Source organism: Musca autumnalis, unplaced genomic scaffold (genome assembly GCF_047663935.1).
Source record: "Musca autumnalis isolate F117 unplaced genomic scaffold, ASM4766393v1 scaffold_5, whole genome shotgun sequence".
In the NCBI taxonomy this organism is placed as follows: Eukaryota; Metazoa; Arthropoda; class Insecta; order Diptera; family Muscidae; genus Musca; species Musca autumnalis.
The window spans coordinates 94,460,998-94,488,677 of NW_027412088.1; the positions used below are offsets into that span (position 1 = coordinate 94,460,998).

The 27,680-nt window shown below is 38.0% G+C and overlaps 1 protein-coding gene and 1 long non-coding RNA gene across 7 annotated transcripts in view; both read left to right on the plus strand.

Annotated features, from left to right (window-relative positions):
- The window catches only part of HnRNP-K (Heterogeneous nuclear ribonucleoprotein K), a 190,070-nt gene that overhangs the window by 106,562 nt on the left and 55,828 nt on the right, over positions 1-27,680 (plus strand). For 3 of the 6 annotated variants that reach the window (XM_073991383.1, XM_073991384.1, XM_073991386.1), the window contains exons 3-6: positions 2,626-2,682; positions 4,213-4,256; positions 10,405-10,477; positions 14,709-14,804. In XM_073991383.1, coding sequence (XP_073847484.1) covers positions 2,626-2,682; positions 4,213-4,256; positions 10,405-10,477; positions 14,709-14,804 — 270 coding nt within the window. The remainder of the gene's footprint in view (positions 1-2,625; positions 2,683-4,212; positions 4,257-10,404; positions 10,478-14,708; positions 14,805-27,680) is intronic. The other 3 variants (XM_073991388.1, XM_073991387.1, XM_073991389.1) reach the window with 1 other exon arrangement.
- Positions 24,858-27,669, plus strand: LOC141406190 (uncharacterized). The gene is made up of 2 exons (XR_012413334.1): positions 24,858-27,068; positions 27,187-27,669. It is a non-coding gene; the product is annotated as an uncharacterized lncRNA (long non-coding RNA).

The window sequence follows — 27,680 nt, forward strand, 5'->3', positions numbered from 1 at the left end:
AACATTCACAATAAGACCACAAAGTCGAAATCAGGTGACTTGAGTCAAAGCCCCATGAACAATTCACCCCATTTAACTCCAACACCTTCTTCCAAGAGAGGCTCTGCGATCTTACCGACAGAACACCCCTAAAATTTGAAGTCAAAGGAGATGAAGGTTATCCCTTGTACGAGGGATATTTTCAGCATGGACGCCACCGCGCCCTGTGGATACATCGGACAATACTCGGTAGACAGAATCCCAACTTCCTGACAAACTCATGGAAGATTATCGATCATCCACAGAAGAAGAAGATAGGCAGCAACCACTTCGCATCAACCAGATCAATCCAGCAGGTTCAGGGAAGATGATCAGCCACAGTCCGGAGAATGGGGGTCTTGTCATGATGGGGGCCTTGCCATGAGATGAATAAGATTCCGCCTAGCCCCTGTAGAAGAACGTAGACAGCAATCACTTCGCATGATGCAGATCAATCCAGACAAGCTTTTGGAAGATGATAAGCCACAGTGCGGAGAATGAGAGAAAACAGAATATTGGTCTAGGATGAATAAGAATCCGCCTAGCACCAGTAGAAGACCGTAGACCGCAGATCAATCTGCACCGCTACAAAGTGGCGGATATTGAACTTCTTTTAGCCTTAACGAAGTCTGAATTTGGCATACTCCAGTAGCAAAATTAATCATGGGCAATTGGCATAGTTGCGATAATTTAGGTCACCAACCCTAGTTTTGTATAAATATGGCTCTTGGACTAGAACGATGCCAACTTCAGACTTCGTGAGGGCTAGAAAAGGTCGCCGCTTTGCAGTGATGCAGATTCATCGCCATAGTGCTAACTGATGCTGCCTACAGTTTTCTACTTGTGCTAGACGAAAACTTAATCATCCTAGATCAAAATGTTGTTTGCCCTCACTCGTCCTTAGATATTCTTGTCCCTGAGTGTCTATTGACATCCTGATGAGAAGGTCGGACATTGGCGGATCATCTTTCATGAGCTTTTGTCTGGAGGTTGGCATTCATTCTGTTCGGATCTCCTTCGTACTCACAATCCTTCCCCTTCGAGGTTATCAACTGTGTTAACAAGGAATTCTAAAGAATTCCACATTACCTTGACTCTCCTGTAGGTGGCAGCGCTACTGAACTCGAAGTTCTTCCGAACCTATTGGTCTTTTGGCACTATTCAGTTCTGCTACCCGTGAGAAGCGACCCGGAATATACCATGTGACTTTGATTATCTTGTGAGACTACTTTGGAAGTGGTATTTTTCCTTTTCTCAGTGTTTTGATACCAGGTAATGGAGGCAGGAGGTTGTGGTTACTCTGTTGACCTAACATTCTTCACCGTGTTTACCATAGTGGAGAAGGGTTATTTATGGTGGAAATCACACACCCGTGTCGGGTTAACCAAGCAACCATCGCTCCCAATGTGAGGTGGCCAAGCCGTCATTTTAGATGGGGATGTACATACAATATCGTAATATTTGATATTTATTCCCTCAGCCTTTAGGCCAGGGTCGCACATCTGTACACTGCGGGCGCCCACTGAGTTGTTTTGCTTTTGTCATTCTCCCTCATTCACAGTGTACGTGTTTGTTTTTTTTTTACATAAACTTATACATAAACACTTGCTTCAGTTTGATGGTATTCTGTTGGGCGACGCTGCTTTAGGCTGAGAAGGGTATATACATACACATTGATACGACCACTCCATCCGGTAACTACCCCACAAAAATTAAAAATATTATCGCTAAAATGGTGCGCACGATAACTCTCAAAGGGAATAACCGAATTGGCCATAACTTTCTATGTGGTAATATTACTTCCAGTAATATATCGGTTTCGAATATGGGCAATATCGGTCCAATTCTTCGGGAACCTCCAACACAAAATTCGGAAAAAGTGAGCAGGTTGTCCTTGCGGCCCCCTTTACGTACAATTTTTTCGGGGGCAAGTCCATATTTCCTAAGATAATGGCCTAAAGGTCCAAGAAAACCGCACGACACAAACTAAAATGGCAAATCCGCAAGGAGTTTTTTATTGTTCCAGACTTTTCACATCGTATTATTTTATCTAGTCATGTATCAGGTTGGAAAATGGACTATATCGGTGCAGTCCTTCGGGTACCTCCCACACAACATGTGGGAAAAGTGCAGTTTAAGAGCTCATCTCAGATCGCTTTACAATATTTTCCAAAAAGTTCTTTCTTGCAAGTCCATTCTTCCAGAGATAATGGTCCGAAATCTCCAAAAAGCCTGCGGCACCGAAGGGAGCAACCTATTTGGTCCAAACGTTTTACATCGTATTTTTTCTTAAAGCCCCGAATTATATCCGAATATTGACTAAATCGGACTTATCTGGGATCGTTTTTAAATTATTGGCAGCATGTCGTGTACGCGGCCCTAGTTAAGGCGGTACAATTGTTTTCGGGGGGCAAATCCATACTTTCTGAGAAATTGGCCCAAAGCTCAAAGCTGTGTTTACTCCCTTTCTTTAGGTCCAAGGTTCATGGTATATCTCTGTCGGCGCAATTAACTGACACTTTCTTACTTGTAATTTATGAATTAAAAGTAGGTCATACTCTCATCTTCACATCAAAATACTAACATTGTTTTTCTCTTAATTTTCAGATTGCTGGCGCTATAATTGGTAAAGGAGGTCAACACATACAGAAAATGAGGACACAGGTATTGTAAAGAACACACTCTACATATATTAGTAACTTATGTTAATTTAAACAAGAAATACCATCAACCTATACATTCTACTTACTATCTATTTTGTTTACTACCAGTCGGCAGATTGTTACTTTCCTTTGTGTCCGTTCATACCTTCTTCCAAAAAAAGACAACACCAAACCATCAAAGTCCACAACAGTTTTATTAGAAACAAAAAAGTCCCACAGTTCCTAACAAATATTTCTTCTAGACCTAAATGTGTTGTCCTATGTAGAAAATGGGGTTTCATGGCCTCCGGAGAAGTACACATTTGTCTCTTGTGGGTTATCTATTTCTCTCTCGCCCTCTCTGTCTCTCTGCCGCCTTTCATTTACCATTTTATTTGCTCAACTAGTTTTAATGTGGTTTAATTGGTTTTAACAGTAATTAAGGGATTTCCTCCTTTTTCTACCATTCCTTGGGTTGCTCTGTAACTTACCATCCATTCATCTATTTGTCTGCTATTGCTTCTTCTTTAACATTTCTTCTAATTTCCAAATAAACAATTCGATTTCTTTCTTTCATCATAAATTGGTTTATACTCGTTAAGATCTACTACTTCAAGTTCTTTTTTTGTTTTAAATAACCTTTAGTGCTGCTTCGGCTGCTACTCGCCCCTGTGCTCTTCTTGGCCATTAGGATTGGGGGGGATCTCTGCATCTATTTGTCTTATTGTTTAAAACACACATAATTTATTGTAGAACCATTTCAAATGTTTGTAGTTTAACTTTTAGTTAGTCCTCCATCTCTTCTTAGTATAAATCTTTGAAATGAGAGATCATTTAAACTGAAATAAACAAAAACAACAACAACAAGAATAATAGATTTATCAACTTTGCAATTAATCATTAATTAAATGAACAATTTTTCTCTTTCTCTTTTTCTCGCCCCCACCACCTCTCTCAAAATAATTTAAAAATGAACCAAATCTAAATCCAATAAATCTCAATTATTGACCGACCTCACCAAACAAACGACCAACCAAAATTCTGGTTCCCGTCTGTGCCTGTATTACCTGTTGTGCCCGATCAAACCAAAACCACACTGACCATGGAACCTCCTATTTTGATTGATGTGGTTCTAAACTCTAAACTGCAACAACAATTTGTTTGTCTCAAAACAATAATTGAATTTTTGAAAAATTATGCGGCCCCACCAAATGATTGACCAAACAAAATAAAACTCTCTGAAACCAAAACCAAACATCTGGTTCCCGGATTGAATGACCATATTATATATGTATGCCCGACTATGCCCGAAATCTTAAACCTGAACACCACAACGACCACCAAACCAAACACCAAACAACGTCTTCTATTGTCTCTCTTGTGGATCTGTTTCAAAATCTGTGTCTCTAACTCTACGACCCGACCAACCAACCAATCAATCAATCAACGACCAATGTCTGTAACTACACCAACACCAACAATATTACCAACCATAAAAAAATATTACAACTACCCCCCACTACAACTACCACCCATCTTTGTTGTTGAGCAGTATAAAGCCACTGTGTCTGTCGATGATTCCCAAGGCCCCGAACGGTAAAGATCTTACTATATAAACTCACACTCATACATACATATACAATATATATTTCTTCTTCTACTTCTATTATATCTCATCATAACCTTTAATTAAAACAAAAGAACCCACAAAAATAACCAAACAAATTTTAGGTATAAGTTTACTGAGAAGAGGATCGAATTTTATTTGCCTTATATAAAATTTGTAGTGTTAAGAAATATTGTTGTCTTGAAAATAGGTTATATCTATGTTTTGTGATACATGTATTGCCTGCCTTGTAGACTAACAATGCTAATTTCTTTCCCCCCAGTAGAGTATGTAGAGGCGCTTTGGTAAAAGCTTCAACAAATGCTAAAGTTGAGCTGAGAATACATACATATGTCAGTTAAAGAAAGCTTATTGAATGCCGCAACTTGAAATATCCCAACATCAAATGCTAACTATAGTTGTGATCTACAATGATCGAATGATCGGATATCCCGAAGTTGATTATAAATGTTTTTAAATTGATGCCAAAACCCCAAACTCGAACTCACAAAAACAGAATCTGCAACAATTCAACAAAAACCAAAAAATCTCCACCAAAGAACAAGGATGAAGAGAGATAGGCCAGTACTCCCTACATCCAATCTTCTCTACATGCTATCAAAATACCGAGAGTCGAAAAGACGTCACTCACAAGCTAACCAATGCCACAGGGTATCTTCCGGGTCGCAGCGCTGAAAAGTGCACGAAAAGACTAATGGTTCCAGACGAACTTCGAGTGACGGTTACCCTGATGGAAAAATCAGTGATAATCGATGGCTGCTTATCTTCACAAAAATACGTTATCTGCTTGTTGATAGCATCGGCGTACTCTGGGAAGGGTCTCAACTAGCGGATATGAGTATGAAACATAGGTGCCAACGCCTCCTGTGGACCCTTGAACGCATACTTACAATATGAACTCTGTAGACAGAATCCCAACATCCAGACAAGCTCCTGGAAGATGATCAGAGACAGAATTACAAGAATATGTAAAGACGTGTGGGGGCAATCTGCATTTTGATCTAGGAAGACGTAGGTAGCAACCACTTCGCATCATACAGATCAATCTGAATCACTGCACAGTGTGTCCTAATCCAATATTTTGTGCCAAAAATGCTAAAACATTTTTTTTTTTCAAAAAAAAAAAAAAAAATAAATAAATAAATAAAAATAAAAATTAAAAAAATATAAATAAAAATAAAAATAAAAATAAATTACATGAAGTAATAGAAAACCAGCTAGATAAGAGAGAAAATGTCGTTGATTGTACCGTTATATTTGAAGTAACGGTACCTATAACATGACCTTTTTTTGATATAGTCCCCATTTAACAGTACTGTTAATTTTTGTAACTCTGCAAAATAAAAGATAAATATATCCCCCAATTTCATAGCTCTATCTTCATCCGTTTAGAAAAAAAAGATTTTTGACACAAAAAACCCATTTTGGACACACTGTGCACTGTATATTTTGCTAACATAACCTTCGCATTATTCTGATCAATCTGCATGACTGCAAAGCCGAAGCTTCTGAACTTCTAGCCCTCACGAAGTCTGATGTTGTCATCGTTCTAGTCCAAGAGTCATTTTATACAAAAATAGTATTGGTGGGCTAAGCGATGACAACTATACCTTCGCAGTTCACACAATTAATCTCCACTTTGGAACAAGCAATGTTCAATATTTCGAACTGAAGAATAATTGTGCGAATTCCGAAGGTAGTATAGTTGGCATCGTTAAGACCACCAACCCTATTTTTCATAAATAATGCTAGAATGATGCCAGCTTCCGACCTCGTGAGGGCTAGAAGAAGTTCAGCAGCCGCCACTTTGCAGTGATGCAGATTGATCTGCATTAAGCGAATGGTTGTTGTCTACGGTTTTCTACGGCTTTTGTGTTTGCCCTCACGATTCCTTCGATATTCTTGTCTCTGAGTGTCGTATATTGACACTCTGATAGCAAGACTACCATTCTCCGGAATATTTTAGTGTCAAAAACGTATACAGAAATTCATTTCGGAAGGCCCACTGGCCAAATATGACTTCTTTGAAGCATATATTCTGCTGCCTACGGTGTTTTACTGCCATTGTGCTAGGCGGACTTTTATCCATCCTAGTCCAAAATGTCCAAAATGCAGTTTGTCCTCAAGCACCCTAATGGAAACACCACCATTCTTCGGGCTGTAGATGATCATCTTCCATCAGCCTCTCTGAAGGTTAGCATTGTACCTACCTAGTATTGCCAATATAGGTCCTCAAAAGCCGGCGCACCTATGATTACAACGCCCTTCTACAGGGGATCTCCTTCATACTTACAGCCGCTAGTCGGAGCCATTGCAAGGATTCCTTGTTCTCACAGCAGATAACCATGACTCCCATATAGCGGCATCCCTACCGTACTGCGTATGTTTGGGACACCGCCGTAGCCAGGACACCATTTTTAGACATTATTTTACATTTACTCCCACAATTTAAAATTTTGTCAATTGGACCACCTTAAATTTCTGTGGCTACGTCGCTGGCTATGTAGGATCCTCTTTGCCTAACAATAAATTACATCTCTCAGACCTTCAGAATCAGTTTGGAACCATCGATCTTTTGGTGAAATTTTCAACACTGCTACAGTGAGAAGTAACCAGGAAGATACCTTGTGGCATTGGTTAGCATGTGAGGCTTCTTTGGCAGTGGTATCTTTCGGTCTCTTAGTTTTGGTATTGGTTGAAAACATCCGTCCAGGTATAGGGCTTTGTGCATGCTTGTTTTGGGGCTGATTTATCTACCTGCCTTTAAAGAAGGTGCTGAGGTCAAAAGAGATGAATCGCTAATGTTGGTTTGAGTCAAGTCCTCATCGGTCCCGATGTGGCCTTTATGGGCTATTGAGTCGATGTAGACGTTGAACTCAACTTTGCATCTGCGAACATGGGGATGACGGAGAGAGCTCGTTAAGATCGGAACTTCCCTTGTGCAACTGAGGGTATCTTCTATCGAATTTGCTCACCATCTTGGGATTGATCCTGACCAACCTGCACGCTCTCCTCGATATGGACGAGGGTTTCTTGCGTATGCATTTTTGCCAATCTCGTTCAATTCTTCCACGAAGGGTTAGTTCTATATGCTTTGGCCAATGGGAATAGTCCTTCTGAGGGTTTCGACGTTCCTTCAAAGAGTTAGCACTTTGTAATGAGGCCGACGCTGGGACGATTGCGTTCAATCGACCTCAAAAGAATCACTACCCTCATTGTGACCCAGGGCCGCCATGTACTATGGAAGGACAGCAATTGTCTGGTTTGCTAAGCCAGACTATTCTTCACTACATCGAGATGGCGTACCCCTTGTCCGTCTCCTTCCGGGTTAGCTGTCCCGTCTACGGTAGACTGAATCTCCCCATTTCTCCCTGAGGTAGTACATCGACATACCGTAACACCTCTTCTATTTCGCCAACTGAATTACGATACTATTCAAGCCGATGGAGACATTCTCAACCAAGCCTTTGGTGGAGCTTTCTTCTTGAATAGTGTCCTGCCTCGGAAGGAGCTAGTTCTATCGGCAGGGACCGATGGACAGCCATACCGAGTTTTTCGACGGTCCTTTCTTTAAAGTTTCAGCGCTTTCCTAATAGTGTCCTGCCCCGGATGTTAAGTTTTATCGGCTTCGGCCGATGGGCAGTCATCCTGGGGTTTTGTCGGTCCTGCTTTCAAAGGGTTAGCGCTTCAATTCTTCCAATTTTTTTCGATGGTCCTGTATTTAGAAAGTTTAGGATTTTTTTTTTAGGCCGAGGGCAGTTTATCGACGACTACAGTCGATGGGACGACAGTGATTTCAAGTTCCTCATTTGATATATTGTCCTCGCCTAGGCAGAAGCAATACCCTGATTGAAGGTCTAACAATTGTCTGCTTTGCTCAACTAGAATATCCTTTAAAAAATCCCGTCCCTTTCTTGTACACTAAATGCAGACCTTGGCGATAGGTACGCGTTCGCCTAACTCCCCGGCATTAGGGTATGACTAATTCGTAGAAGATGACTTCGTGGATAACCGGAGTATTGAGTGAAGGAAATATTGGCTTTTTTGTGACTTTGGAGCAGGAAAATCCACTAGACCTTCATCAAATCTTCGAGATTACTCAAGAGAACCAGGTGGACTTTTGTAGCCCAATGTATCTGTAAAAAAAGGGCGTATTGCAACCATTTTTTCTTCTTATTGTGAATAAGGCATAGAATATTTAGGTTACAATCGTCTGGTCGGCGTTCCTATTACCAAGTGATGGTAACTTCTGATGCAACCACTTCATCAGCGTATCCCCTCCTCCAGTGTTCATGGCTGAAATACTCAGAAAATGTAAACCAGCTTTACACCATTGATACACAAGATGAGCACTCGCCTTTACGTTTTCGTAGGATTCGGCATACAAATGCTCTCTTCGTGTTCATCATTGCTTTATACTGAGTGCATGCTTACTTCTGCACCACGGTGGCACCCAAATCACTTACAGAAATATTTTTCCGATTCAATGTTTGTTTCTCGTATCTGAATATGGTGCTGCAACCTAAATACTTCACTGTGGAAGCTTAAGTGTCCAAAATTGGCCAAGCTATTTTTCAATTTTAATGTTATGGCCAGGACAGAGCTCATGTGTTCCTTCTAGCTATATGTTAAATACATCTTATCTACTTGTTCAAGGCATCCGAGCTGCGCCTCTGCAGATAAGAAGTCTAAGACGGCTTTAGTTGACACAAAGCTCCACGTTAACTCATGTCTAGTTTCTTGGCAGTTACGGTTGCTAACCCTTAGTTGTTGCCTGTAATATCAGCCCTGTACTCTCCAAGTACATCCGCCAGTGTATAAACCGGAACTTCTCTGTAAGGGGTCTGAAAATTTGCAGATTATTTTCTTGGAAGGGTTTAGGTGCTCTTCGCACCACCTGTTAACACTTTACTGACACTACCTATAAATGTCCTTAAGGGACATTTTGCATAGCATTGAGCTAAAATAGAATCGGGTTGAACTCCCCGTCCTTTCTGAGCAGTTTGTAGAAAACATTTTTAATAATGTAGTTAGCTTCCCCTTTTTTCTTATGGAATAAACCAGTAACGATATTTGAAACATTACCTTTTTGAACTAACTTACCATAACCTAGTATGTACATATATTTTCCAAGCTCTCATTAGTTCAGTTCATTAACTCACCTCACATGTCACTAAACTGGATTGTTAACATAGCAATAAAGCCAATTCCATATGGAATTTACATTTCCTTGTTATTATTTTTATATTGTGTGGTTAACCATAATGAAGCAACCAAACAACCAACAAATCTATGGGAGCGGTCAGAAAACCATTTAGTTTAAGTTCAATTACCGGAGTACATTGTCCCTAACACCATCACCTTGCCTTCAAACTTATGGACAAACATATATACCCATCTGCCCTGCCACCACTTCCTTGTTTTTTTGTGTTATACCTATTATGTCACTAATACAACTAATTGATGATGATGATGATGAGACACAACCTTTGGTTGTGTGTAGGTAGTACTGAACTTTAAGTGATGATTACCTTGAAAAGGATATTGACCAACCAACAAACAACCTGTCTGTCTGTCTGTCGTAACTAACATTGATGATGATGACCTTTTGGTTACTGGTTTTATATGTTTCTGTTTTTCCCCCCTTAAATGTTTGTGTGTCTACATCTTTTAAATTATAATTTTTATGCACATATGTATATCTCTAAAATAAGAACAAAAAGGAAAAATTATTCTTTTTTACTTTGTAAATATATTTTACTTTATCTTCTCAGATTTCTTGGTCTTTATTTATTCTCATGACTTTAGTTCATTGCACCATACATTGTTTAAAAAGCAAGAAAACCCATTTGTTTAGACCTTGAAAAACTCCTTTTCCCTTTACAAAATGTTTACTACCACTTAATGTAATTGTGTGTATGTATTGTGGGATAATAGTAATTTTAATTAAAAGCAAAACAAAAACAAAGTTTTTAACTTTTTACTCCATTTTTTCTTCTTACTATCTATGTAATTTACAATTGTTATTATTTTTGTTGTTTATATATTACTATTTTGCTAATAATATTTTTAACTATTTTTTCTTCTTTTTCCACATAATTTTCCAATGGACTCTAGAACAATTTTGATATCAGCCGAATTGGATGATACCATATCAATTATCACGGAAATGATGAAATACTATGAAGAGGTAAGTGAAAGCAAATTTATTGCTCCAAGTTTTGTGAGAGAGAATAACATTTGCACGTGAAATAAAATTACGCCTGAAAATATGCTCTATTTGCTTAACATCAAACATTTCTTTCACCAACGATATATTGGAGGATTCAATTGGAAATGGGTGCCACAGTGGTGCAAAGCCCCTTGCACTCAGAGGGTCTGCGCTTTGATTCCCAGGCTAGGCAACATCAAATTTCCAACGATTGCAAAATACACCTCATTGTGATGTTGGTGACATTTCCTGAGTATCTCAACCATGAAAAACTTCTCCACAAATGGTGTAGTAAGACACGCCGTTCGGGGCCGGCGATAGGTAGTAGATCCCATGTCATTGAGCTAATATAAATCGGGTGCACTCATTGTTATGAGAGAAGCCTCCCTTGTACCATATGGGATGTTTGTGCAACAATTATTATATTAATTGGAACACTTGAATCCTAGGCTACACTGGCCTAGGCTGCATCGCGTGTTGCCAGGCGCCATTTGATTTTTTTGAAAAGTTTGACAGTTTTTAAACTAGACGTACTCAGTTTGTTATACATACGACCATGTGATGTGTTGTCTACAGTGACTTGAAAAAAATCACTTTGCAAAACAAAACAAAAAATGGAATTTACTTGTACACATTTTCGTCCAAGAATTTTTCACAATTTTCGACGTGGATAATCAAGGCAAGAGTGCATCGATCAAATTAAATCTTTGTGTGTCGGTACAGGACTATGAAAAACTGGTTTAATGAATTCAATCGTGACCGGCACTCGCCAGAAAACGAAGGTCTTGAGTGTCGCCCAAAATCGGCTGTTGTCCCGGAGAAAAATATGCCGTGCATGGATAATGCGAGATCGACATGTTTATATACCGTGAGATAGAGGCCCAAGGATGCATTTCTACCACCAAATAACATTTGCTATTCCTGGCTACGCCCATGCCACGTGTTGTGTATGCGGCCCTAGTTACGACGGTACAATTTTTTTATTATTGCATGTTTGTGTGTTCGTTCTTCTGCTCAATCTGGCTCTGGGTCTACCTCCAGTTATAGGAATGTGGCGGTTTCGAGTGGATGTAACCACAGAAATACTAGAGTTTATTGAGTAGGTTTGGCAGGGCATTTGAAAAGGTGCAGTTTATTGTGCGGGCCTGTGCATGCTGAGCAGATGACATGCCCTATAGGAATTCTGTTGAGCCAAAACTACTCTAGTTTTTCGTGGCTACTGATGGTCCTCAGCTGTGATAGATCGGGGATGTTCTCCGAGGACCACATTCACACGATCGTTGGTTATTGAATCCGTTCTTATCCACTATATGGTGATTAGGATGGCTCTCAAGGTATCACCCAAGCAAGTACTGCAAGAAAAGCATCTCATTATGTTGCTGTACTGAAAAAATCTTTGCCTCGTCATGTAGATGGTCCACTGAAGACATGAGGAGGCACCCTGTTGCTGTTCACAGGGCGGCATTCTGACAAGTTTGAATCTCTTTCCCATTACGTATCACATAAATTCGGGACCAAACTGGCGCCGCATTGCTTACCACAGACCGACCGACCAATCGCGTTCTATGTGGTAAACAAGGTTTCTTTATCTACACCCCAAGTGCTGCCTGCTTGAGGACCTTGTTCCTACATCTCAGCTTGTCGCACATAGCTGTGGCGAGATCGTGCTGTAGATTGTGACCCTTAGTATTGTGTGGTAGTTTGTGGTCGGAATTTTGCTACCATCGACCACGACATTCAACGCCTTTTCTCACCTGCGCCGTCCATGTGGTGAACAGAGTGACCGAAGATTTAGTGGCAGATATCTGCATATTCCTCGCGTGGAAAAAGGTGGTAAGATCGGTCAAATAGGAGTTCAGCCTTTCACAAATGTCATGAGGGAAAAGATACCTGATTCCAAGATCGTAGTATCATCCGCATTTGTTACGATCTCAATGCCATCTGGATGGGGCGAAATACCGGAGAGGTAGAGATATCCAGTTTCTAGAGATATCACCCCTCCTTGGCTTCTTGTTCCTGAATTCCACATACGACTGGCCCATCACTGTTCTATCACAGGGCTTGCTCTGTATGAATCCTCAACTAATATGTGGGGCGATGTCGTGCTTTGCTGCTTACGGAATCCATACTGATGACCGGCAACTGGATAGCTATTTTTGACGCTGGGAGGACTAAGGCCTCAAGGGTCTTTGCTACGGACGACAAAAGCGAAATCGGCCTGTACGATTCACTTCGGCTGGTATCCTTGCCTGGCTTTAGTAGCGGGTCAACCCTGCCCATTTTAAAGACTTTGGGAACAATAACGTTGGCTAGCGACAAGTTGAGAACTTTAGTGAGATACTCTCTCCACTCCCGGCACATCCAGCTGTTTCAGCATTACCATGGAGATACCATCATCGCCCAATGCTTTGGATGATTTAGCGTTCCTGATGGCATTCACAACATCATCCATTGTAAACTGTGGTGGTTCATCCTCGACAGGAAGAGTTCTAATGCGACGTAGTACTTTTATCTTCGCCCTGTCAATCACGGGGTGCTCGACAAACTGTCGATTAAAATAACTTGCGCATCTCTTCGGATCAGTCAGCGTAAGGTCACCGAACTTGACTGAGATCCTATCTTCCTACTTTTCGGGGATCGAGAGTAACTTAACCGTTGACCCCAAATTAACTTAGTCTTGCTCCAATGTTGCAACAATTCAGATGATTTAACCACTTGTTTCGATTATGCTCACCGACCAACCTGTTAACTTCCTGTGTCAGCTCCCTGACACTGTGTTCACTGGAGTTGGCACATGCTGGGAAGTTCTGTCTCACTTCGGGTATTCGACACTACTGGTATAAGCCGAGCGGCTGCCGCAATGATGATTTCTCGGAACGTCCTTTCTGCTACCCGAACATCAGAATGGTTGGGCAAATCTCTGAAGAGGTGATTAGTGAACTCTCTAAACTCTGCCAATTAGCTTTCCCGTGATTGATGAAAGTGTGGCGTTCAGAAGTGATGAAATCGGACGGTCTTCTGATGAAGACAATTATCGGGAGATGGTCCGATCCAAGTGAAAGAAACGAAGGGCTGCCCGGTGACGTCATTTGTCAGACCAAGTGACACGATAGTTATGTCTGACACTCTCCAATAATTCTGGTAGGGGCGTCTTCAATGACCGTGCAAAAAGTAGAGTCAGTAATATGTTCATCAGCACTATACCCCTCTGGTTGTTTCAGAGGACCGAATGCCACAGCTCATGATGCGCATTAAATTCCCCCAGGACCAGACGGTTATGACCTACCAAAATCGGTCTAATGCTGGGCTTGTAACCTGAAATACAGCTGTTTACCAGCGGGGTGTATACGTTCAGCAACTCTACCTCGACAGTTCCACATCTAACTGCTACCCTTATACATTCTATGTACGGGTCATTAGGATCAGGCTCAAACGAGATAGGTATGTATTGAACAGGCTGGTGCAATAGGATTAGGATGGTGCGATTTTTCCTCAGCAAGTTGTATCCATCACAACTCTGTAAGCTGCAGTTGAGTTTGGTTTTCTGCATCGCCGCGACCCTGAAATTCTTCCGACTCATGATCTTACCTCGGAGTCTATTGCAATTAAATTAAAAAAGGATGCATTTCAGGGATTGAAACAACAACGGCTGGTGTTAAGTGCTGCGTGTGTGGCTGGTGTTGGGGGACTGCGGGGGAGTCACGTATTCTGATGACGACAACAACTCACTGGGGCTGTGTTCATGCAGCATGTAGCAATATATTCCCTCGCATGGACTAGTCCAGAACAATCCCTGAGATGTACCCACTGTCGACATCTATTGCATCTCACCAAAGTTTGAGTGTGGTTGATGCCGATGTGATATTCCTCGGATATTCGCTTCGAGGATATTGTGCGCACCAGCCAGCCAGACAGATGGACAGCCATGGCTAGATCGAAAAAATAAATTGTCTAAATGGGCTTCACCTTAGCACATGTGAGGTCTAAAACCACTATAGGCACATAAGCCAAAAAGCTGAGGTATACTTTTTTGACCACAACATTAAAGTGGGTTTCTGTATTTCCGGTGACTAGCTACAAGTTTCAGGACTCCCAGTGATTAAGCAAATTCTACATAGACATCAAATGTTATTCTCTGTTAAACCTTATTATTTTGTATGTATATGTATTTGTTTGTAATAACTATGTTGTTGTATAATTTTCATTGTAGCGTGATAATGAATACGATGTTCGTCTACTCATACATCAGAGTTTAGCCGGCTGTATTATCGGCAAAGGTGGCCAGAAAATCAAAGAAATTCGTGATGTAAGTACCTAACAGCATTTATTATTTTCTTCATAATTAACTAAAAATAAATTATATATTTTAAGGGGTTATGACCACTTATTGAGCACGTAAAATTACATTTTTCATGATTTTTGTACAAGAAATCTACCAAGTTTTTAGAAGATTTTGTTTTTATCTGATAGACCATAGCTTGAGCTACTTTCGGATTTTTTTTTTTGTTGAAAAATATTGCACATTGTTCTGGCAAATGACCTTAGTAGGCGGTCTAAACACACCTAATAATCTTGTACTTAAGCGAAACGGAATTAAAAATATGGATTTTTAAAAATGCAAACAACTTCTAGTATGCATTTTTTGAAAGTACATATTTAGGCTACAAAAACCCTAGTAGGGTTTTGTCCTGTCAGATCCAGTTCGGATTTTATGGTCTCATCTAAACCGGGCTAAATCTACACTATTTTGCATTTATCAGGTCTTTATCTCAGAAACGAATAGGAATTTGGCCTTGCTGTCTTTAGCAACATTGTAGCCCTAAACTAGTAGAACTTATCTTTTGAAAAAACCACATAAGAAAAACTCCATCTAGGGCATCAAAATCTATAAAATATAGAAAATTTTACATAATTGCTGAAATTCTGGTCAGTATCGGCTAAACTATTAGGAGTTGAACCAAGTAACCTTTTGCAAAAATTTTCCAAATAAAGTTCTCAACAATTCTTTAGAACATTCTGAAACTTTAAAATGCTTACTTCATGTTGTTTCAGCGGTATTTTGCATCATATCTTTTAAAACACGTATTTCAAACACAGTTCACACCAAGAGTTTATTCTCGCATTTCGGATTTCACTACATTATTGACATTTTTATTAAATCGTCGGTGAAAAGTGTACCGAAAACAACGGCATACAGGCATTTTACAACAATGACATGTTCTGAAGAGTTGTGTACTACATTCTAGGGAATATTTTTTCAAAAGAAAATATTCAGAAAAAATTAACGGTTTTGGAGATACGGTGCGAAATGTATAAAAATTGTGGAATTTTTGCATATATTTTGAAATTTGAGGCAATAAATGTAGTTTTTCGAGTTCATTATTTCTCCAAATATTTTATTCTTGTCCTTATCTACAAATTTGCTTCAGAGGTCAGAAGAAGATTCGCATTGGTTTCAGAGATATAGGCCCGAATTTCTTTAAAAACTCAATATTTAACCATGTTTAGATGGGGCCATAAAATCCTAGCTGGATCTGACACAACAAAATCCAACTAGGGTTTCTTGTCGTTTGGGTCTGTACTTTCAAAAAATCCTCAGTTTGAATTGTTTGCACAAGATCACCTTAAAATGTTGCACAGTGTAATTGTCCGTTCAACTCGAAACTTTTTGCAACATATTCTTTTGTATCTTATCTTTAAAATGAGCCAATAAAAAATTTTCGATTTTGTAAAATTCGTAAGTGGCCATAACCCCATAAATTAAATATGATATTAAAGATAAGGTTATGTTATTCATTTCACAAAATGAAGGATTTACATTTTATTTTTTAATTTAAAATAAGATTATTAACATTTCCCACCGATGTTAATGGCTTAACATTGCTTTTAATGTTGTCGAGAGCCATTGCAGTGATTTGCCCACATAATATGTTGCCTACTTTTAGGCATTATTATTAGTGGAAAATATTTAGTGTTGCCATTATTTATTTTAAACATAGTTTTTTGGTTTGTTTTATGTCAAAACTCCCACAAAGAATAAAAAAACCGTACGTATCTTCGGCAATAAACTAATCATATCCAGAAATTGTTTTTCATATCACAAAATTGAGTTCCCGGCCTGAGAATTAAATTTAGTAACCACTCAAAAATATTTTTGAGCGATGTAAAAATCGTTGCTTTGATGTGGCCCTCAATTAGGGTTCTACTCAAGTTGGTATATTTTAGTTTTCTGTGCAAATGCTCTTTCTATATATTTTCCCTACATTTTTATTTGCTTTAAAAACAACTTTCATTATTCAATCTCTAAGGCTACCTTTATATCAAATGTCTTTCTTAAACGTATTGTCGTTACCAATTTGATAAAAAAAGATGTCATATAAAATGTATATCAGGAAAAATGTGTAAAATTGTCTTTTCCATTTCAAAAAAAATCAAAAAAAGATTTTGATACTACATCAATGATTTTTGGTACATAGATTAAGAAAAAAATCCGCATTCCAAATCTGTTTTCGTTACTAACATTGATCGTTGCGCGCAAAAGATATGACCGTTTTAATTATGATAATTAGAAAAAATTCATAAAAAAAAATCGCGGCTTAATATATTTAGCTGTTATATCCTATTATCGTTAACTGAATTCGTAACATTTGCGATGATGCAAAAAATAATCGCAAAGTCTCAATGCATTCGCGAAAAATCAAATTTGTTAAATAATTTCACGTATTTAAAAACATATTTTTGAAACAATAGCGCTCATACTTACGAAAAATATATAAAAAAAATTATAACAGCATCCAGACATTTTGAGGAATAAAATGAAACCTAATTTGTGAAGGTTGGAGGTATAGTATTCATGTTATTTGCAAAAATACGAAGAAGATATTACGAAAAAATTAAAATCATATTATTCTAATTTTATTTTTTTTATGGTTTTATAGGAAAAGTTGGAGAAAAAATGTTTGAGTTCTTCAGCATTTTCGTCAAAATTTCACGCCATAATGATGATATTCCGTTGTAACAAATTTTCCGCTTATAGTTTTCCTATTGGATAATATTATTAGAACCTTATATTAAATCACGAGGAATTCCAATTGTGGCATAACGTTAAAATAATGTTATATTGAATATAATAACATTTGAGATGCATATAAACCGCGTAATTATGAAAATGACATGATGCGCATCCGATTTTCCAACACAGCGAACCAATCCCTTTTATTTGATGTACGGCTTGTCAAATTCTATTTAGCGACCACGATGTAGCATCTGCTGCATATTAGGGTTCAAAATACTGTAAAATGGTCATAATTTCCGCGAAGTTCATTTACATTTTATGCGCATCCGATTTCAATAATCACCATTAAAAAATACATCATTCTATGCCGTTTCAATGCGATCCATCAAGAACCGTGGATGTAGCATCGCACTCAATTTTTAGAAAAAATCTATTATATCTCTGGATTTACGAGAGTTTTTAAATATCTGTTTTCGCGCAGTTTAAACACGCGTATCGATCTATTTATTTGAGTAGAACTGACACATCCAAAACGCGTTTTATTATGCGATATTTTCAAAATAGTTTTTTGCAAATTTTCGAAATTTGAGGGGTATCATATCCGCCGATCTAGTGGGCGGATTTTTACGCGTCGTGGCTTGTTAGATTCAGAACGCAAAAAAACTAAATTTACGCGGGTTTCCACGGAAATCGATTGACGTTTGTAAATTTTAAACCAAACAAATAGGTTTTTGAGAAAAATTTACGCACAAAAATTTCGTGTTTGGGCGCAGATTACTGCGATCCTGTGAGGGCTACACCCTCATGTTATACATTAAAAAATGCGAAATCGCGAGTACTACAATCAAGTAATAAGCTTTTAGGGAAATCCAGCTGCGCGTCCCGATTAGAGCAAAAATTCAAAAAAACCCATTTTTCTCGTTTCAAAATGTCAGCATCCGTTTGAGGTAGATACAGTGGATATATTAAAAAATCATACATTAGAAACATCAACTCTGAAGTGTACTCTTTAACTTCTCCTTTGAGCATTAAGCTCTACATTGTGTTGTAAAACCACTAATTGGAAAATAACATAATAAAACTCGTTTTTTTCAACGATTTTTTCCGATTTTTTTACATTAGTACGACCACAGCTTCCGCTCAAATTATTATTTTAAGAAACACCTCGGTGAATCGGGCTAAAACAGTTTATTTTACCGAAATGCGGTCAAAAGTTATGATATAGTAAAACTGATCGCGAGTTACAATACCCCATACCTCAGTTTCAACATAAGTTAATTTTCTACAAAAAGCTTGATATTTCAGGCTTTAGTGTGTTGTTGTTATTTACATTAACCTATTTATGTGAAATCATACATATAATTATAATTTGAGGTATAATTTTTGTTTTGTTAGATATTGTTGCCCTAAATACCCAGTTCTATAAAGACTTTTCTTATAATTAACAGGGTCTTCTTGGAGTATTAGCATTTCACAATAACCACTGACATGTTGGTTCACCAACAAAGTAGTTATTAAGTCCTTTTATCAAGAACACTTAAGCGGTTCTATGGCAAATAGCTATTAGTCACAAATGTTCCCACCATACATTCATATGTACATACATATGTCAAATGGCAATATAGGTTACGAGGAAATATGTTCCAGTGTCATCGTAAATTTAGACATCAACCTACAACTCTATGACAATTTTTAGAGTAGATTTTCGACAGAATTTCTTCTACAGATACTTTCACAATGTTGTTGTAATTGTTGTTTGTTAACGATGTGTGTCCTTAGCTACCCAGCAAACCAAATGTCTGATGTCCGACATATCGGAACAATTTCGGAAGCAAAATCGTTCAGATTTCGTATCGATTTCTATTCGATTTTTCGTGGGGGAATTCGTTCCGATTTCGGAGAAAATGTCGGAAGTAAATTTCCCTTCGAATATGCTAATGTTTTTCTTCCGATTTCGTTACGAATTCGGATCGATATGTCGGAAACAAATTTCCCTTCGCACAACAACCACCTTTTGTATATATCTAACAAGCAACATTTTAGTTTGTTATCGAAAAACAAAATGGTTGGTTATAAAATTCGCATACACATTTTTTTAAATATTTTAAATATAAATGCAACATATAATAATTCAAGCTAGTGCTGATAGACTCAACATATTCGTACACAAAGTTTACATTGTTCTACTGTAACTACAAAATTATAACAATAGTGAAAATCATTAGATAACTTTGAAATTAAAATCTTCCAATAAAAAACATAAAGAAAATTTATCAATAAAAAGGGAGGCATCAGAGAGAATTTTTTTCCTTCGATAATCATACGAAATTATTCCAAAATCGTTCGGAAATCTTTACGAAAGTTCGGAAGGTACCTCCGATTTTCATACGACATTATTCCGAAATCGTTCAGAAATCTGTACGAAAATTCGGAGGAAAAAAATCACATTCCGAATTTCCCAAGGATTTTTTTCCGATTTCGTTGCGAATTCTGAACGTAATCGATCCGATTTCGCTCCGACATTTCGTTCCGGAATTATGTCAACCACTTCATACAACTTTCGTTAAGATATCGTTACGATTTCGGATCAGATATCGAACGTAACGTCCGAATTTTGTTCCGATTTCGTTACGATATCGGTACGATTGGTTTGTTGGGTACATACATATATGTAGAAGAACAACAACAATATCCGTTATTGGTGATTTTGTGTGTTCCGAGTAGTTGAATGAAGAGGGAGACTGAAGTGTGTGGGTGAAAGACATGCTGGGAAAATTTTCAATGAATTTTTGCAAAATATTTTTAATTATTTTCTTGTTTTAAATACTTTTCTATGCCAAGGGATTTAAAAAAAAAAAAAACTTGTGAACATAAACTCTCTCAGGGTGGTCCTTTATCTTTTTGTTGTGGTTTTTGTTTTTTGTTTATTTCAAATTCAACCTACATTCACATAATTTGTAAATTTAATAGACTTTTATGGTTGGCATCCTTTGCTGCCCTTGTATTCTGAAATTACAATTGGTTTTGATAATACACATACAAAATACAGCAATAATAAGACCACAGATATTGCGTCGAATGGGATTTTAAGAAATTTCGGGTTTTGTAAAGTCTTTTAGGACGTACAAGGTTTTAAGTAATTGTAGTCAAACTACTTTTCTAAGAACCGAAAGAGGACATGTATATTAAAAGACTTTTAGATGAACCCAGAAACGTTAATAGTCGTAAATTTGCATAGAAGAACCAAAAGTATTCAGAAGTCGTGCATTTTAAAAGAACTTTTATCAGTCAGCAATGGATGATTGTGGATTTAAAGGAATTTTTGGAAGGGAATAAAAGATAATTTCTAAAAGATTGTTAGAAGTGCATAATAAAGAAGTTTTAGTGGATTTTAGGGAAGTATTAAGAAGACCACTATCGTGAATTTGTAAAAGACTTTAGAATTTAGTAATCAAGGACTGTTTTTAAAAGCGAATGCATTTTGAATTTATAAAGGAGTTTTAGGGGATCCTTGAAATGAATTTTGAACGTTTTAAGGTATTTATTGTAAACTTTTAGTAATAAATAATCATGGAAAGAAGTTTTAAGGGGCCATTTAGATGTTCGCAACCCTGGACGTTAAAAGACCTTTTAATGAAGAAATGAAGGCGACCCAAATAATCCATCATACGGGATGGGTCTAATCTTATGATGGCTCCCACGGTAACACCCGAACATGCCATGTGTTGCTGTACTGGAAGAATCTTTGTCTTCTCAGTAGATGGTCCACTGAAGACATGAGGAGGTAGCCTGTTGCAGTTCTCACGGTGGTATTTTGACGGTTTTGAATATATTTCTATCGCGTTATACGCGTATATTCGCGGACCACAAACCTATCGCGTTATACATATGTAGTCAACAAAGTTTTTTATCTGCACCCCAAGTACTGCCAGCTCGTCGCAAATAGCTGTGACATGCGCGGACGACATTGAACGTGCTGTCGAATGTGACCCCTAGAATTTTGGTGTAGTTTGTGGTCGGAATTCTGGGCTTAAATGTCGTTTATGGGCACCTCTTGGATCGGGCTGAAATTTTTTACAGTAAACAGCCCTTGGTATCCTGAATACAACGCTATATAATTTTCCGGGGGGAAGTCCATACTTCCCAAGATATGGGTCTTGATATTTCGGAAATTTCGTACTTTCACACCTTTAGGTTGTTTATGGGCACCTCTCGGATAGGGCTGAAATTTTTACAGTAGATAGCCCTTGGCATCCTGAGTACAACGATATATAACTTTTCGGGGGAAGTCCATCCTTCCAGAGATATGGGTCTTGACATTTTACAATTCTAACGATATGGGCATCGTTTTAGAGCTTATGGAGAGTACTTTTATGCACGCGACCTATTTTTACACCTGTTTATAGGAGAATGTATTAAATTCCTGTCCAAAGCCGGCTACTTAAGAAACTTTAACTTTACAAGAAAGTTTTGTTTGCGTAGCCCACTTTTGTCATTGTCCATAGGAGAAAGTCTTAAATCCCCGGCCGAAGGCCGGCTACTTAAGAACACTTCCAATTTAAAAGAGAGTTTTGATCGCGTAGCCCACTTTTGTCCCTGTTCATAGGAGAAAGTCTTAAATCCCGGTCGAAGACCACCTACTTAAGAACACTTTCAATTTAAAAAAAGTCAAGACCCATATCTCGGGAAGTATGGACTTCCCCCTGGAAAATTATATATCGTTTTATTCAGGATGCCAAGGGCTTCCTATGGTAAACATTTCGGACCGATCCGAGAGGTGCCCCTAAACGACACTTGTTCCGAATTCTGCTACCATCGATTATGACATTTACATATGTCCTACGTCCATGTGGTGAACAGAGAGGCTGCAGAATTTGGGGCGGATATTTGCAAATTCCTCGTGTGGAAAAAGGTAAGATCTGTCAAATAGAACATCAACATGTAGGGAATGTACCTGCCGCCAAGATAGTACAATCATCCGCATATAGAAGGATCTCAATGCCTCCTGGAGAGTGAAGTACAGTAGAGGTAAAGGTTAAACAGTATTGGAGATAACCCCCCACCTTGGCTTGAACTTCTTGTTCCTGAATTCCACGTACGATTGGCATAGACTCATATCTTTGGTCAATGTCCTCAAACGGCATGGAGTGCTTGACAATATCGAAGGCTTTTGATAAGTCGAGCGCCACTAACACTGTCCTATCGCACGGCTTGTTCTGGTTCTGTCCTCGACTAATATAATGTAGATGTCGTGCAGAGCTGTTGTAGTGGTGTGCTGCTTACAGAATCCACGCTGATGATGTTGGTGTTGTTGTAGCAGCATATAAACCTACGTAGAAGCATAGGCAGCCGCTGGTCGAAACACTATGGTTTCGGGCCAATCCGGTACGATAGAACCCGCTGCCGTGGGATTGACGCGACATTTCCTGAGTACTTGGCGATAAAATGTACGTCGCATATAATTGAGCGAATGTAAATCTGGGTGCCACCGTGGTGCAACCGGTGTACACACCTGCGGTCTGCGGTTCGATTCCCAGGCCAGGCAACATCAAATTTTTAACGGTGGCAAAATAACACCCGTCAGGGTAATGTTGGCGACATTTCCTGAGTATTTCAGCCATGTAAGACACCCCATTCGGATTCGGCGATAAACATTAGGTCCCATATCATTGAGCTAATATGAATCGGGGTGCCCCTTGTGGGATGTTTTGGGAACTGTTTTGTTAAGTTCGTTCTCGTGTAAACTGTACTCGGCCTCAGCAGCCGCTAAAATATTGTCATCATTAGGATTATTGAACGTTGTTTTTGTTTCTAATAGTACGGTTATACTAGAGCTTTTTGCCGGGTTAACCCACTTCGAGAGGATTTAATTGACCCACTGGGTTAACCCGGATATGTGTAACCGGGGTATAATAGTCTTCCAGAATCCATGAGTCATTGCGTATGAGTCCTGAGTTGAGCCCCATCTTTCTTTACCATGGCAAGGACTTCACCGCTGAAATTAGTGGTTAGATGGCGTTTAATCGCTTTGAAATTTTTAGTGGATGTATTACTTAATTTCATTTCGGGCACCCTGAAAACCACACAGCGCTCGCCTCTGAGTTGAATGGTTTTCTTTCGGGTTAGATATCGATAAACGGTTTTTAATTTTGCTCTCAAAATCGGGGGTTTATTTCTGTCGGCAAAACCCGACTGATACTGTTTTTTTACTAGTTCTCCTTACGCAAACAGAACCTTGTGTGAGGTCATCAAAAGAATTGCCAGCAATTTAACAAAGGTGAACAAATAAATCTTGTAACAAAAACAGCAACGCACTATTTTGTATGCGAAATTAGAAAGAGGACACGGAACGGCAGACACAACAAGCAAAGTACAACAAAAAAGCCTTTCAAATGCAAAACTCAAAAGAAAAGCAATTTCGTTTTTGTGGCAAATGCGAATGTCGCCAAAGGTCATTGCTACCCTTAACAGAGAAACAAAAATTGAAAACTTAAACGAAAGCAAGATAATGGAATGCATGGAATACGACAAGAAACAGCGGTATCACACAAAACACTTGGCAAATAAAGAAAAGAAAAACAAAAGTTTATAATTCTTTAAAAACAAGTTTGAACTCGATTGGATGGAAATTAGTTCAGATATCAAAAATAATCCCGGTATTTTTTAATAAGTCGAGAAAATGACCGTGTTCACTTTAGAAATTTATCGTAATCGATTTTGAAAATGTTTAAATCTAAATTGGAACTGCGCAACCCAAAAAAAAAACAATAGCAAATCCTTTTCCACCTTGTCCTTATTTTTTGTACATCCAAAACTAAAACAATTTAAGATGGATTAAAATACAAAAAAAAGAACGCATGGAAGTTTGAAACTCCTAATTATATGTATGTGTGAGTTTTTTGTATCTGTGTGTAATATACAACTACCTGAAAATGTGTAGCATGTACGCTTCTTAATGTGCGCTACGTCCTCCCAAAACAGCTACAACAATACAAAGTCAACCATTTATGATTTCCTTCTCAGACACTCCTTAGCTAAAGAAGAAACACATGAAAGGAGGAAACAGCTGCCATTGATGCTGCTTAGAACTATTATCCTAGTTGTTGTTGTATTATCGTATTTTTTCTTGATTTGAATTTTAAACGCAACATCTCTCTCAGCATCTCTGGTTGTTTTCTTTAGAATTTCTGAAAAAAAAAAATGTTTGGCAGCTGAATTTCTTTTATTATTGTTAGGTAAATCTGTAGTGTTTATCTTAGTTGCTTCTCTTTGGAAATCCGGTTTTATGTTGTTTTTATTTCTTGTTTGCAAATAATAAATATTCGAAATTTGTAGCATTGCGAATTTTTGCCATAAAAAAAGTTTCTCAGGAACTGAGGTTGACTTTTTTCTATATAGAAAAAAATTCCTCAGGAACTGAGGTTGACTTTTTTCTATATAGAAAAAAAGTTCCTCAGGAACTGAGGTCGACTTTTTTCTATGGACGAAAAAAGTTCCTCAGGAACTGAGGTCGACTTTTTTCTATGGACGAAAAAAGTTCCTCAGGAACTGAGGTCGACTTTTTTCTATATAGAAAAAAGTTCCTCAGGAACTGAAAAAAGTTCCTCAGGAACTGAAAAAAGTTCCTCAGAAATTGAGGTCGACTTTTTTTTCTATAGAAAAAATTTTCTCAGAAACTGAGGTTGACTTTTTTCTATAGAAAAAAGTTCCTCAGAAACTGAGGTTGACTTTTTTCTATAGAAAAAAGTTCCTCAGAAACTGAGGTTGACTTTTTTCTATAGAAAAAAGTTCCTCAGGAGCTGAGGTTGACTTTTTTCTATAGAAAAAAGTTCCTCAGGAGCTGGGGTTGACTTTTTTTCTATAGAAAAAAGTTCCTCAGGATCTGAGGTTGACTTTTTTTCTATAGAAAAAAGTTCCTCAAGAGCTGAGGTTGACTTTTTTTCTATAGAAAAAAGTTCCTCAGGAGCTGAGGTTGACTTTTTTTCTATAGAAAAAAGTTCCTCAGGAGCTGAGGTTGACTTTTTTCTATAGAAAAAAGTTCCTCAGGAGCTTTTTTTCTATTGAAAAATGTTCCTCGGGAACTGAGGTTGACTTTTTTCTATAGAAAAAATTTCCTCAGGAACTGAGGTTGACTTTTTTCTATTGAACAATTTTCTCAGAAACTGAGGTTGACTTTTTTCTATAGAAAAAATTTTCTCAGAGACTGAGGTTGACTTTTTTCTATAGAAAAAATTTCTCAGAAACTGAGGTTGACTTTTTTCTATAGAAAAAATTTCCTCAGGAACTGAGGTTGACTTTTTTCTATAGAAAAAGAAGAAAAAAGTTCCTCAGGATCTGAGGTTGACTTTTTTCTATAGAAAAAAGTTCCTCAGGAACTGAAGGTTGACTTTTTTCTATAGAAAAAAGTTCCTCAGGATCTGAGGTTGACTTTTTTCTATAGAAAAAAGTTCCTCATGATCTGAGGTTGACTTTTTTCTATAGAAAAAAGTTCCTCAGGAACTGAGGTTGACTTTTTTCTATAGAAAAAAGTTCCTCAGGAACTGAGGTTGACTTTTTTCTATAGAAAAAAGTTCCTCAGGAACTGAGGTTGACTTTTTTCTATAGAAAAAAGTTCCTCAGGAACTGAGGTTGACTTTTTTCTATAGAAAAAAGTTCCTCAGGAACTGAGGTTGACTTTTTTCTATAGAAAAAAGTTCCTCAGGAACTGAGGTTGACTTTTTTCTATAGAAAAAAGTTCCTCAGGAACTGAGGTTCACGTTTTTCTATAGAAAAAGTTCCTCAGGAACTGAGGTTCACGTTTTTCTATAGAAAAAAGTAACTCAGGAACTGAGGTTCACGTTTTTCTATAGAAAAAAGTAACTCAGGAACTGAGGTTCACGTTTTTCTATAGAAAAAAGTAACTCAGGAACTGAGGTTGACTTTTTTCTATATAGAAAAAAAGTTCCTCAGGAACTGGAAAAAGTTCCTCAGGAACTGGAAAAAGTTCCTCAGGAACTGGAAAAAGTTCCTCAGGAACTGGAAAAAGTTCCTCAGGAACTGGAAAAAGTTCCTCAGGAACTGGAAAAAGTTTCTCGGAAACTGAGGTTGACTTTTTTTCCTATTGAAAAAGGTTCCTCAGGAACTGAGGTTGACTTTTTTCTATTGAAAAAAGTTCCTCAAGAACTGAGGTTGACTTTTTTCTATAGAAAAAAATGTCCTCAGGAACTGAGGTTGACTTTTTTCTATAGAAAAAAATGTCCTCAGGAACTGAGGTTGACTTTTTTCTATAGAAAAAAATGTCCTCAGGAACTGAGGTTGACTTTTTTCTATAGAAAAAAATGTCCTCAGGAACTGAGGTTGACTTTTTTCTATAGAAAAAAATGTCCTCAGGAACTGAGGTTGACTTTTTTCTATAGAAAAAAAATTCCTCAGGAACTGAGGTTGACTTTTTTCTATTGAAAAAAGTTCATCAGTTCCTGAGGTTAACTTTGTTTTTATAGAAAAAGTTCCTCAGTTCAGGAGGAACTACTGAGGAAAGAATGTCCTCAGCTACTATAGGGAATCTATGGCGCCAGTGTGACCGCCGATCATAAGTTCAGCACGATGGAACAATATTCAATTCTGTCAAAACACCGCCCTAAGAACTGCAAGAGGGTGCCTCCTCATGCCATCAATGATTCCTGCATCTCAAAAGTTCCAAATCTTCGCTTAAGTGGACTTTTGAATTTTTAAGGACCACCAAATACTTTACCCGCCGTTTATAAACGAAAACCACAAAATGAAACTTCAATTTTCTAATTAAATAACCATTTAAACCACAACGCACTGCTGTACACACCTTCTAAATGGAACTTGTTGTAATTGAACAAAAGCAAAGCTAGCATGTAAGCATAAATTATAACAAATGTTTTAGAAAAAACGTTCTAAACTAGCAGCTGTTTAGCTAAACCAGCCAGCTAACACTCGATTGTAATACACTTCTTACCATTTAGCATTACATAACATGCTGGTAGGGATATAATTACGAATGGCGGCAGGCAGGATTGGTGGTTTGGTTAGTTGCGACAACTAAAGATCATTTCATGGCAGAGGGACAAAGAGGCAAAGGCATGTAAAGGTGGAAGAGTACACAACTATTTCAAATAAAAAAGATATAAACTAAAAAAAGGAAAAAAAAGAGTCAGTCAT